This window comes from Bos indicus x Bos taurus, chromosome 11 (assembly GCF_003369695.1).
Source record: "Bos indicus x Bos taurus breed Angus x Brahman F1 hybrid chromosome 11, Bos_hybrid_MaternalHap_v2.0, whole genome shotgun sequence".
Lineage (NCBI taxonomy): Eukaryota > Metazoa > Chordata > Mammalia > Artiodactyla > Bovidae > Bos > Bos indicus x Bos taurus.
Window position 1 is genome coordinate 98232257 of NC_040086.1, and position 13416 is coordinate 98245672.

A 13416-nucleotide genomic window follows, 5' to 3' on the forward strand; every position below is an offset into this window, starting at 1 on the left:
TCACCTGCCTGCTTGCTTCCTTTCAAGTTTGACCTCATTTCTTAGGCTGAGTGCCCGTATTTTTGTCTTATCATTGTCCTACATCATTTTAAAGTGAATTTGATGGTAAACTGAAAATTCCAAAGGCAGAGAAATCCAGAACATGCCTTGGTTAGAAGAACGGAGCTGTTCTGGAGACTGCCCACCCGGCACTGCGGGTTTCTCCCACTTGTCCAGCTTCCTATGCTGAAGGCAGTGACATGATTAGATGTGGATCTCTTCTACCTCTGCCAGGAAAAGCAAAAGAGCCACAGAGCTTCACACAGGGGCCTTATCAGGCCTGGCCATTCACTTCCCTTTTCTCTGTGCCACCAAATGAATCCCTGTGCATTCATTCAGTTTCCTGCGGATCTGCGGAAAGCAGATGAGAGCCACCGTCTCCCAGAAGCACCCATTATAGAAGAATTCCTCATCTAGTTTACAACCAGGCTCCATTTTTTTAAAAAAACATCAGGCTCTAGAGATGATATATTCAAGAAATGTTTTCCTTTTATCTTCTTCAGGATGTTTACACTAAGTAGAGTACATGATCCTGGATTGGAACCTGGTTCAGAAAAAGCTCTTGTGTTTGTCTTGTACAGGACATGGGGACAATTGGCAAAGCTTGAATAGAGTCTATATGTTAGATAACAGTATTATGCTGAGACCTAGCTGGCAGTTCAGTGGTTCAGACTATGCTTCCCCTGCAGTGGTTCAATGCAAGTTCAATCCCTGGTCAGGGAAGTAAGATCCTGCATGCCTCATAGTGCAGGAAAAAAAAAAAGATAATAGTATTATGTCAATGTTAATTTCCAGACTTTGTTCATCGTATTGTGGTTATAATAATGAAAGTACTTGTTCTTAATGTACTTGTGGCTAAGTAGACATGATGTCCTCAATTTATTCTCAAGTAAATTCAGGTGGAAAATATTTATCTACAAATATGTGTAAGAATAATAGAGCAAGTGTGATCGAATGATAACACATTGATAAATCTGGGTGAAAAGTGTATGGGATTTCTATTATTGTAACTTTTCTACAAAGTTGAAATTATTTCAAAATTAAAAGATAATCCTCAGGGTTCCCCTGGTGGTAAAGAATCTGCCTGCCAATGCAGGAAGTGCAAGAGACATGGGTTTGATCCCTTGATAGGGAAGATCCCCTGGAGTAGGAAATGGCAACCTGCTCCAGTATTCTTGCCTGGAAGATTCCACAGACAGAGGAACCTGGCGGGCTACAGTCCATGGGGTTGTAAAGAGTCAGAGATGAGTGAGCAACCGAGCACATTAAAGTCCAACAGCCACAACTGCTGAGACCACCTGCCACAAGTACTGAAGCCTGTGGGTCCTAGAGCCTTGCTCTACAACAAAAGAAGCCACCACAATGAGAAACCCGTGTACCTCACTCCCCACAACCAGAGAAAGCCCATGCACAGCAGCGAAAACCCAGCACAGCCAAAAATACATTAAAAAAAAATGTTAAAGATAATCCTCTCCCCCCCCTTAAAAACAACACCAACACCAACACCAAATCAGGCCTACAATTCTGATGAGGTGACAGATGCAACCCTGAAAACAGGATGGTGATACCAAGGTGAGGGTGAAGGCATCAACCTATACCACCCATGGGAAGTTGGGTCTAAACCAGATTTTGCAAATGCTTCCTTCTTAAACTGAAATAGGTGACGTGGTGGGTAGAGTTTTAATTCAATGGAGAATGAACGGTTTATGTCCTTGCAGTGCTTGACGATTTGAGCTAAAAGTGACAATGGCATTGAAGATAGCTCCATTTCATTCAGGGCAGCTTTCTCCAGGCAGTTTTTCTGGAGGATCCTCAAAAAGAGCAGAAGTCAACAAAGTTGGGCAGCTAGCTGTGCTGAAGGTAAGCTAGCTGAAGTGCTAGATGAAATAAGAATGGTAGGGTGTTGGTGTTGGCTGAAGCTGGGTGAGAGGCAGATGGAAGTGCATTGTACTATTACAAGTCCTAGGTTTATCTTTGAAATCTGGGTGTCAGAAAAGAAGGACATGCTAATTTAAAGGGGAAATTATGAGCAAAAGTGTGACATTGGAAGAATAAATAACTTGTTTCAGAAGTGGCTAACCTCAGGTCTGGAGAAGAACATTAGGAAATTATGCTGTGGAAAGGTACATTGGCACATGTCTGTGGAGGCTCCAGAATATTAAAATAGTCTGGGTGATTCTATAGGCAGTGGGAGCTACTAGAATTTTTGAGAAGGTTTCATATAGTTTATGAAATGAATTCTGTGTGTTTAGGATGAAAAGGAAGGAGAGAGACACTCATGGGACTTAAAAGGTCCCATGAGGGACTTCCCTTGGTGGCCTAGTGGTTAAGGCTGCATTTCTAATGCAGAGGGCACAGGTTCGATCCCTGGTGAGGGAACTAGATCCCACATGACTTGCAGTATGGCCAAAAAGTAAAAAAAAAAAAAAAAAAATCCCATTAGAGTACATATGAGAAATAAGCAAACTGGATCAGCAATATGTGCCAGAGAGGGAGGGGCTCACCTCCCTGCCGCCTCCTACCATCCTGTTAAGCAAACCAACCTATCAAGTCCATGCTCCCAGCAGCTGTCAGTCCTGTTCTCTAATCTGGCCCCTAATTAAAGAGGAAGTCATCATAGAATAACGTAACATTAACAGTTCAAAATTTAACATGAAATTTACAGTGTAAACCTTTTTTTTTTGGTGTAATCCATTTTCAAGTGTACAATTCTGTGGTATCAGGCACACTCAGACTGTTGTGTTAACCATCAACACCATCCATCTCCAGAACTTTCTCATTGTGCAAAAGCCACTCTGCCCCTTGCTCCCCATTCTCCCCTGCCCGCAGCTCTGGCGACCCCTGCTCTGTCTCTGTGAATTCGACTGTTCCAGAGTTCTGTAAGTGGGATCATACAGTATTTGTCCTTTTGTGTCTGGTTTCTTCCACTTAGCAGAACGTCTTCAAGGTTCTTCCTTCCAGTCACTGTTTTGAAGAGTTGTGCTATTCCTTGCCAGCTCTGACTCTGCAGAATCTCATCTGGGAAGAATACAGTCCACTTGCCAGTGTGACTTTCCACTCAGTTCCCTTCTTGGGGGGAAAAAGAGTAGTGCTTGCCTGTTAACTTTCCCGTGTGTGTGTGTGTGTGTGTGTGTGTTAGAGAGAGAGAGAGAGAGAGAGAGAGAGAGAGAGAGATTCCCCAGGGAACATGGGCAGGTAACTTGCATGGCCAAAGCAAGTGAAAATGTCTGTCATTACAGGCTTCCCTGGTGGCTCAGTGGTACAGAATCCACCTGCCAATGCAGGAGACAAGGGCTCTATCCCTGATCCAGGAAGATCCCACATGCTGCGGAGCAACCAAGTGCACCCCACTGTGCACCCCAGCTATTGGGTCTGTGCTCTAGAGCCTGGGTCAAAGTGAAAGTGAAAGTCACTCAGTTGTGTCCGACTCTTTGCGACCCCATTGACTATACAGTCCATGGAATTCTCCAGGCCAAAATATTCGAGTGGGTAGTCGTTCCCTTCTCCAGGGGATTGTCCCAACCCAGGGACTGAACCCAGAACCCGCAGATTCTTTACCAACTGAGCCACCAGGGAACCCAAAGAATACTGGAGTAGGTAGCCTATCCCTTCTCCAAAGGATCTTCCTGACCCAGGAATTGAACCGAGGTCTCCTTGGATTGCGGTCTCGGTTCATTGCATTGCGTATGACCTCAGGTATGCAGATGATACCACCTTTATGGCAGAAAGCAAAGAACTAAAGAGTCTCTTGATGAAAGTGAAAGAGGAGAGTGAAAAAGTTGGCTTACAGCTCAACATTCAGAAAACTAAGATCATGGCATCCAGTCCCATCACTTCATGGCAAATAGATGGGGAAACAGTGGAAACAGTGAGAGACTTTATTTTGGGGGGCTCCAAAATCACTGCAGATGGTGACTGCAGCCATGAAATTAAAAGACACTTGCTCCTTGGAAGAAAAGCTATGACCAACCTAGACAGCATATTAAAAAACCAGAGACATTACTTTGCCAACAAAGGTCCATCTAGTCAAAGCTATGGTTTTTCCAGTAGTCATGTATGGATGTGAGAGTTGAACTATAAAGAAACCTGAGCGTCAAAGAATTGATGCTTTTGAACTGTGGTGTTGGAAAAGACTCTTGAGAGTCCCTTGGACTGCAAGGAGATCCAACCAGTCCATCTTAAAGGAAATCAGTCCTGACTATTGATTGAAAGGACTGATGCTGAAGCTGAAACTCCAATCTTTGGCCACCTGATGCATAAAACCGACTCATTGGAAAAGACCCTGATGCTGGGAAAGATTGAAGGTGGGAGGAGAAGGGGACGACAGAGGATGAAATGGTTGGATGGCATCACCGACGTGATGGACACGAGTTTGAGTAGGCTCTGGGAGTTGGTGATGGACAGGGAGGCCTGGTGTGCTGCAGTCCATGGGGTCGCGAAGAGCTGGACACGACCGAGTGACTGACTGAACTGAACTCCTGCATTGTAGGCAGATTCTTTACCAGCTGAGCTACCAGAGAAGGCCCCTGTGCTAGAGCCTGGGAGCCACAGTTAAATGCTGGGTTTTTGTTGCTGTGCGGGCTTTTCTCTAGTTGTGGCGAACAGGGGCTACTCTCCAGTTGCAGTGTGTGGGCTTCCCTTTGCAGACCTCTCTTTGTGTGGAGCACAGGCTTTGGGGCACACGAGCTTCAGTAGTTGCGGCACGTGGTGAGTTCATTAGTTGTGGCTCCTGGGCTCTAGCACACAGGCTCAAAAGTTGTGGCCCACTGGCTTAGTTGCTCCATGGCATGTGAGATCTGATCAGGGTATGGAACCTGTCTCCTGCATTGGCAGGCGGATTCTCTACCACTGAGCCTCCAGGGAAGCCCCTAAAATAAAATTATCTTAAAAAAAATCATTACAGTTAGTGTGTTTCCCAATAGTTGACCTCTTGAATGACATGAAAAGGTTTTGAGACTACGTAAACGCCTAAGGGCACATATCAGTTCAGTCAGTTCAGTCGCTTAGTCATGTCCGACTCTTTGCGACCCCATCTGCCAGGCTTCCCTGTCCATCACCAACTCCCAGAGCTTGCTCAAACTCACGTCCATGGAGTCAGTGATGCCATCCAACCATCTCCTCCTCTGTTGTCCCCTTCTCCTCCCACCTTCAATCTTTCCCAGCATCAGGGTCTTTTCAAATGAGTCAGCTCTTTGAATGAGGTGGCCAAAGGATTGGAGTTTCAGCTTCAGCATCAGTCCTTCCAGTGAATGTTCAGGACTGATTTCCTTTAGGATGGACTGGTTGGATCTCCTTGCAGTCCGACAGACTCTCAAGAGTCTTCTCCAACACTACAGTTCAAAAGCATCAAAAGGGCACATATCAAAGCTTCCTAAAACTGCTAGAATAGAAAAAGGAGCTTGGAGGAGTGCCCCGGTGGCGAACTGGTTAGGATTCTGGGCTTTCACCACTGTGGCCTGGGGTCAATCCCTGGTCCCTGGTTGTGGAACTGAGAACCCACAAGTTGTGCATTGCAGTAAAAAACAAAAAGAAAACAGAGAAGAAAGAAAAAGGAGTTTGGATTCAGTCATCCCCCACTCTCCTCTCACTGACTTTTCAAGAGGCTGGGATGGACATGACTGGATTGGTTACAGAGCTGCTGTGCTGTTCTTTTATTTTTGTTCTGAATGAGCGTCTCTCAGAAAACAAAGAGGGCCAGTATCTGCTTTATCATCTCCCTCCCCACACCTAGCAGAGTGTTAGGCATGTGGGGAAACTGGTGGGAGGTGAGGGAGGCTGACAATAGAACACGGGCTTTTTCAACTTCTTGTTTCCAGAGCTAGTGCCAGATGTCGACCAGGGCAGACAAGTGGGTGGGCACTGCAGAGGGCTGGAGAGACTGGGTTTTGGCCATGGCTCAGATCAGACAAAAGATCAACGAGAGAGATTTTCGTTTCTGTATCAAGCTCTCTGAAGGTCTCAAATCTGTTTTGCATCTGGTAAATGCAGCCAACCCCGGCTATCACTAAGAAGCCAGAATGATTTAAAAGAAAAATCTTTCCTTTTTTTTTTTTTTAAACAGCTTCTGTCCATGGCCTTGAGACTCGTTCTTTGCTGGAGCAGGAGGTCTTGGGAATTTTGGAGAGCCATGATTGTGTTAGCCATTTTGCACCCAGACTTGAATACTCAATTAAACATTTTGCTGCTACCCACTGGAGGAAAGGCCTTGGACGCCATCAGCTGTTCCCAGAAATGCACACCCCAGGGAGGAGTTACCGGGGCCTGTTTTCTCTGCATGGAGGATTGCAGGAAATGCCTCTCGGCCTCCTACGTTTTTCCTCCAGATTCTGCAAAGCTGCTTTTGGGGTGTGGCCACTCCTTTTCTTTTCTCTGCACTCTGGGGGAGTGAGGGAATAGGGGAGTTTTTCTTCATGATCAGGGCTCAAGCCAGAGCAGCTTAGAAACTTGATTGCAAATCCCAGTTACAGGGAAGAAGCCAAAACTACTGAGGACCAAGGAGGTCAGGGTTGGGCCCCGGGGCCCAAGTCCTGGTGCGGTGCCTACTGTCTTTATATTTATTTAAAGGGGACGCTGCTTAGTAACCAGCAGGCGGAGGCCTTCCTGAGTTGCAGAGCTCCTGGTCTGCCTGACTGCACAGGAATGATCTGGGTGTTACTCTCTATGGCTGAGGCCCAGCTGTCGCCAGGAATGGGGGTGGGGAAAGGGCTTCCTAATCGAGGGCTTCTAGTTACAGAGCCAGGCCCTTAAACTGCTAAGACTGTAAGGAACAGAAATTCCACAAATCCTCTCTTTTTCTTTTCGGCATCCTAGCGTTCACTATCACAATGCCTCCCTTTCCTATGGCAAAGCACACTGTTTAAGAAGGTTCTGACCGCCCAGATTCAAATCCTTGCTTTTCCTCTTGCTAGCTGCCTGACCCAGGGCAAGAGACCCAGGTTCCATATCAGAGTGCTCTTTTGAGGAAATAATACTTGAATCATAAAATTATTGCAAAAAGATTTTTTAAAAAGGTAACACACTTGAAATGTTCAGCACAGTACCTGGTACATGAAGGAAAGTCAATTGTGGCGAGAAGAGTCTTAATGTCTTTGTAAATAGAACTAATGCATCCTATTCTACTGGCGAACTGTCAGAAAGCTCTTGATATAAGAATATTCAGTCATTAACTCTTCAAATCTCAGAATGACGGACCTAAACTGCATCCTTGCCCCAACCTCACCAGAGAGAAAGCTGACTTGAGTCCCGGGCACAAGTCTTCTCCTAGGGAAAGGGCACAGGAAGAAGAGAAGCACACGGGTGATCTCACCCTTTGGGACTGGGTGTTTTTCCGGATGGGGCGCGCAGCATCCCCAGGCCGACTGCAGCAATGGCCCTGCCCCGCCCTTCACTGCAGTCCTGGAAGGGCTCCCAGGGGCGGAGGGATGGGGGTGCAGAAGATTTTCTGCAGGGCGGGGAGGGGCAGGTCTGGAGGATGCTAGCTGCGGGGAGGGCGGTGCGGCTGGAGCACCTCCACCATCCAGGGCGGAGGCAGCGACCTCCACTGCACCACCAACCCCCATCCATGGCGCGCGCGCTCCTTGCCCATCCTCCCACCGCCCTGCATCGCCGCTTCGGCTCCGTCCGGGTGCGCTCGGCCCTTTCCGCCGGTGATCGGGCGGCGAGCCGGCGGGAGCTCCGCCCCCTTTGCTCCGCCGGCGCTGCCCGCCCCCCGCCCCTCGCGCCGCGCCCGGGCGCTTCCCCCGCGCTCGCGCCCGCCAGCCGCAGGAACGCGCGCGGCCGCCTATAAAAGGGGCGGGGCGCGCGCGTCGCCGCCACTACCCGCTGCGGAAGGGAACGGCGAGGAGCCGAGGCCGCCGAGCCCCGTCAGTTCCCCCAGCACCCCCGCCCCCGGCCCGACGCACCCACTGCCCTCACCCCCAGGAGCCGGTGAGAGAGGGGAGCGGGCGAACCCGGGGAGGGAGCGGGGCCCGAGGGCGGCCGACAGCTGGGGGGCGAGCCGGACAGCCCTTGAGACGGGGCGGGGCCGGCGCGCGGACAGGTGAGCCTGGCGGGCCTCGCAGCTCTCTCTCAAGTGGGGCGGGGAGCCGAGCGAGCCGGCGGCGACCGGCTGGCGGCGCGTGGGCTGCGAAGGAGCCTCGGGGCCGAGTCTGGGCGCCGGCCGCTGGAATGTCATTGACTGGGCGGAGGGGGCGGCGAGGCCGCCGAGTCCCTCCCCCCCGCACCCCACCCCACCCCACCCCCGCAAGCCTGACTGCTGCCCAGCCCGGCCCCATCCGGCAGCCGCAGGTGGGGCGGGGGCTGTGTGGCCCCGATCGTTTCGTTTCTCCCATCCTCCTCCCGTCAGAACGCTCCCCCGCCACCGCCCCCAGTCCCTTCCTTGGTGGCGAGCGACTTCAGCAGCTCCTTTTCCCTGCTCTCCGCCAGCAATGTTTACCCAGCCCTGGAAGGAGGAAAAGCTGGGAGTAAAGGGCTCTTTGACCTTAGTTTCATCCTCTGTGGCCGTTCTTTGGCCTTCTGTGGACGCCGAAGGGTCCAGGACTGGCCATCTCCTTTTCTTTCCTGTAATAAACATATCTTCCTTCCCCAACTGTGATTGGCGTGTAGATAGCAGGAAAATGCGGCGCTTGACTTTGTATGAGACCCAAATCAAATAATTTAAAAGCTTTACGAGTTCTCCCCCCCGCCTCTTGCCGAGAGACCAAGTCTTTTGAGTCGAGGACATAATATTATTTGTATAAAATTCTGCAGCCTTGCCGGTGTTGAATGACAGAGCAGCCTTTTGTTTGAAAGACGTTCCTGCGAATTTGGTTTAGACGCTTCCCAAAGAAAATTGCTTTGAAAAGTCTCTTTGATGTACTGGGATAGAATGTATTTTAAACAAAGGGCTTGTTAAAGTTAAGGGTTGAATGTGTTTTAAATTAAATGGCTCAGAAAGCTGGGTTGAGATGGTGCAACACCTTGTCAAATCTCTTTTATATAATAGATCCTAAACTACGTAGGCCCTTTGTTCTGTCTTCCTCATGTTATTTTAGAAGAACTTACCATGATGGCTGTCATGGAAGAAGAGAAGAGAGAGCATATGAAATATTTTCATAATGTGTTGAGAAATGGCGTCGTCATAGCAATTGGACTTAACTAAAACAGAATATCAAAGATGGAAGGGTGGGGGTGTCTGCAGCCAGGAAACAGAAAATCTGAAGAACAGCAGTGGGAGCACTCAGCTGTATGAAACCATGGAGCCAAGGTTCCAGCTCATCAAACTAGTCATGTATTTTCCCTTTTGTTTGCAGCTAATGTCAGCTTTTTGAAAGGTCAGATTGAAGTCCAAGTTTTAGAAATGTGCAGCAGGAAAATAAAAATGTGCTGCAGGAAAGGCCTCTGCAGGAAATTAGCTATAAGCCTTTTTTAGTAACTGGGCCAATATTACTCCCAGGGACCCTCAAAGTGTGTTAGCTGTTATCCAGGGACCTAGATGGAGAGCCAGTGGATTCGCTCTCTGCTGGACAGGTGTGAGGCAGGCCTGCAGTAAACCATCAGCTGGGTAACATTCTTTGATATGTTTTGGTCTTTGGCAGGGTGTTTGTGGTAATCTCATAATTAGAGAAACCTGATACGTCACAGGCTCCGAATATGAGCTTGTCAGGCAATCTGATGAGCAAGTTTAGATGGGGAGGGCTGGTTTTTAAGTATATCTTTGGGTTCCCTGGGCTAGAATTTCCTCTGCTCTTCCTTTACCTGCCTTCTTCCCTGTGGGGGCTGCCGACTGCAGGTGCTGAGAAGTGGGTGTCAGGAATAGTCCACAGTCCTGGCATCGCTGAACCTGCGCTAAGGACAGTGGGCGCGAGGCCGGCCTTGTAATCTGTCCTTCGTGGGCCATGCGAGGACTCTGCTAGTCATGCGCCGGGTCTGCTGCGGTCCATCAGCTGTGGTCAGAGTAGGTAGCAGAATGCAGCGTCCTGATGGCAAATGCTGACTCCAGGAATGCAGGGGAGGCATGCAGAGTGAGCATTTGGGGCCAGTGGACCCGAACAGCTGCACTTGTACCTCTTTTGCATGTTCCTTTCAAAGGGGCTTTGAACAGGAAATAGTGTTTTGTGAAGGAAGTGTCCCAGTAAACTAGGCCCAGGTTAGATTTCTGTAGCTTGAGTTCTTTCTCGTTTCTGATGATTTCACAAAGTTATACTGTTTTATGACTGAATGGAAAGGAAGACAGAAATCATCTAATACTGGCAATCCCAGCTCATTTATCGGGATGTGGGTTGGGCAGGAGGGCATGTCTAGTGTTAAAAAGTATATTCAGGATTATTTGAAAAGGGGGGAGACTGAGACCCAGAAGAGGGTATGACTTGGCCAAGGCAGCACCTCTGCTAATACCAGGGAACCTTGGTTCTTTCTCAGGGTTTTTAAGGGTTTTTAAGTCCCTAGTGGGTTTTAGGGTTTTTAAGTCCCTAGTGGGATTTAGAAGCTCTGTAGAATGAAAAGGGCGCTGGGAGAATATCTGAAATTTGATTTGTACCTGTATTCATGTATCTTTCAGGATCTGTGTTCTTCGTTTTGAAATCACTGTGTTCAGTTTGCCCTTAGAAGCTTGTTATCTTGCTCTCCCTGCTCCCTCTTTAGACACCACATTCTTCCATCATGCTGTCATCGTTTCGTAAACGCAGAGTCCAGGTATTTGAGCAGCATGCAGGAGATGTGTTACTTTTTCGGTTTGGCCTGGCTTGCAGTGAAGACCATATGTCGCAGAGGTTGAATGATCCTAAGAGAGGGGGTGGAAAAAATCCCTGCCTGCATGACCTTTCTGTTAAGCACATTGCATAGGATATGGGCTTTTGTTTTTTTTCTCTGCTGTTACTTGAACAAAAGTCTTAGTAGATTTATTCTCAAATTTGCAAAGCTTTTTGTTTTTTTACCTTCCTCTTATTAAGGCATGAATATATTAATTTCTTACTACTCTACTGGTGTTTGCATGTAGTGTTCGCTAATTTTTTTAATTTTAATTATGGTTACTTGGTTCTTAAGAACCAAGGGATTAAACACAGTACCTTAGATATTTAGAAAGTATAATCTGAAAACATGTAAAAATAGTGTTTTTCAGTTTGACAAATATTGTAAACTTGGGTTTGTTCCCTGTTTCCATTGACTTACTTTTTTCGCCACAGTTCTTACAACGAAATGGAGCTTGCATTATCATGTTTAAAAAACTCACTATGTTTTTATACACGTACAGTATTTGAGTGTTTGCTAAATTGGACCTTTTTCCAAAAGAAAAGTGCTTAAAATTAGTGTCTTGATATCTCATAAGCAGAACCCTAAACTCTGCAAATTTCCTGTGATTATGGGTGATAAATCCAAGGCAAGCCCTTTTATAAATCAGACTGGATAATTAAGCAAGGTTTATAAAAATGGGCACATGATACCTTTTTCCTATTTTGAATTTCAGTAACAATATTTTGCACTTAAATACCTCTCATCTGAATTTTACAGGTTATAAAAGGTAAGTAGCAGCAAGGTAGTGTTTGAGGCATTCAGGAGTAAGTTTTCTCAACCATGTTTCTGGATTTTGATGCAGTGCAGTATGAATGCATCTTTTGCTGCTTTAAGCTGAATCCCTGCTCACCTCTGCAGAATCCTTCTAACAGGTTCAACTGAATTAACCAAGCTGAAGGCTGACGTGCACATCTACAATCCTGATTGGAATGTGGTTTAAGCAAAAATATTTCTGGCTTTCCCATGGTTGAAATTAAGTTATGTACTAGTTACCTCTCTGCTTACCTCAGGCCTACCACTAAAATCTGTAGCTGAGCTGGTTTTGAGTCAGTTCACTTAATCTGAGAATCAATTAGCATCAAATTTTATGGGTGCTGGCACTAATGAATTCTTTGCTTTGTTCTGGGGGAGCTCTTCCACATCCATGGATGTCGGTCTCCTGCTTTGGAAATGTGCTGGCTTTCTAAGCCAGGGAGAAAGGGCATTGTTGGTTCTGCACCTTTGGGCTCTGACTAAGCAACAAACACAAAACCGATGGATGCTTCCTCTGACCTTTTGCCCTGGGTGATGTTTATGAATTTTTCTGTAGAGCCAAATGCTCTCCTCATTCTGTTAGTCCCGAAAACCCCTTTGCCTGTGCAAAAAAAAACAAAACAAAACAGTGTATCTGGTGTCCTGCCTGGGCTCTGAATTCATTCTGCAGTGCTCCAAACGCCCCTGTCCTCACGGCAAGCTCAACTGGCTAAGATGTTCAGTTCACTAAGATGTCTGCAATCCCCACCCTGTTTCCAAATAGTGACTCCTCTGGCCTTGGACACAATTGTATTCTCTTCTGAGGTTCCATAGAGAAACTCTCCTGACTGGATTCTTCCACTCTCTGAGATCGAGTGAAGGTGTCCTAAGCTGCTGTTTCACTGCAGGTACCCGGTGTGCAGGGTTCAAAGCCTTTGACCTTTGGTTTGAAAGTCTCTGCCGTCTTTTCCGTTGCTTAACAGTATCCTTCCCTCCCACTCCTTCTCCCCACTCTCCAGGGACAGACCCCTCCCCTCACACCATGGTTTTGTAGCCTCTGTGGATTAGGATAAGGCTTTACAGAATTCCCTAGGTACCAAGGAGTGCCTCAAATAGCTGTCTGTGGGTGATCATCAGGAAGACAAAGATAGGAATTAATGGCCAGCTTCTTTCGTAGGGATCGTTTCCAGTTGATAATGTGTATTAAGTTGGTGTTGGTTATGAGAAATCCTTCTCATGCATGGCTTTAAATTGAACTAGAACTTTCTAGCCAAGGTTCACATCTTTAGACACCCACTTTCTTCCCAGAGATCTAGCAGTGTTGTACGAATGCTGACAAGTCTTTTTGATTTATTATAATAGAGGACATAGTTGTAATTCCTGTGTGATCCCCTGTGCTCAATTCACATTACTTGCTGAATGATGCAGCTAACACTCTTGCTGCATTGCAGCATTTAAAAATAGCCAGTCTTCTCTAATAATTAGTTGCCAAAATCTGACCTTTTTTCCTTCAGTTACCTTAAATAGGAAGCTGTCCTTACACAGAGAATACATCCAGCCGTTCACTTCCCCTCCTTCATTCTCCGCAAACGTAGACCTGATTGACAAAATCAGAGTCCTTCTGGTGCTTTGAGATAAGCAGTCGGTTGATCACTGTCCTGGAATTTGGCTCCTTTGCAGTTTTTAGGCAGTTAGTGGAGTCTGTAGGTAGGTCTGTATGGTTGGAGATTGGTTTGTGTGTGTGTGTGTGTGTTTTAATGGCACATTTCCCAAAGTCTTCCTTTCTAGCTTTCAAAAGGTGTTAATCCCATTAAGGCTGGGAACAGCTCAGAGCTTTCTCTGTGGAGTCATCTTATCAGTCAGCTGCGAATTTCT

General features: G+C 47.1%; 1 protein-coding gene across 16 annotated transcripts in view; it reads left to right on the forward strand.

The window, feature by feature from the left end:
* The first annotated feature begins 7837 nt into the window (after positions 1-7837).
* SPTAN1 (spectrin alpha, non-erythrocytic 1) overlaps positions 7838-13416 on the forward strand; it is a 58436-nt gene continuing 52857 nt past the window's right edge. For 5 of the 16 annotated variants that reach the window (XM_027556459.1, XM_027556466.1, XM_027556465.1 and 2 more), the window contains exon 1: positions 7855-7965. Coding sequence is in view for 9 of the 16 variants with exons in the window: in XM_027556458.1 (XP_027412259.1) it covers positions 10678-10710 (33 nt within the window). In the remaining 7 variants the exon portion in view is untranslated. Of the gene's footprint in view, positions 7966-10615; positions 10711-13416 lie in introns of those variants that run through there. The other 11 variants (XM_027556462.1, XM_027556463.1, XM_027556469.1 and 8 more) reach the window with 5 other exon arrangements.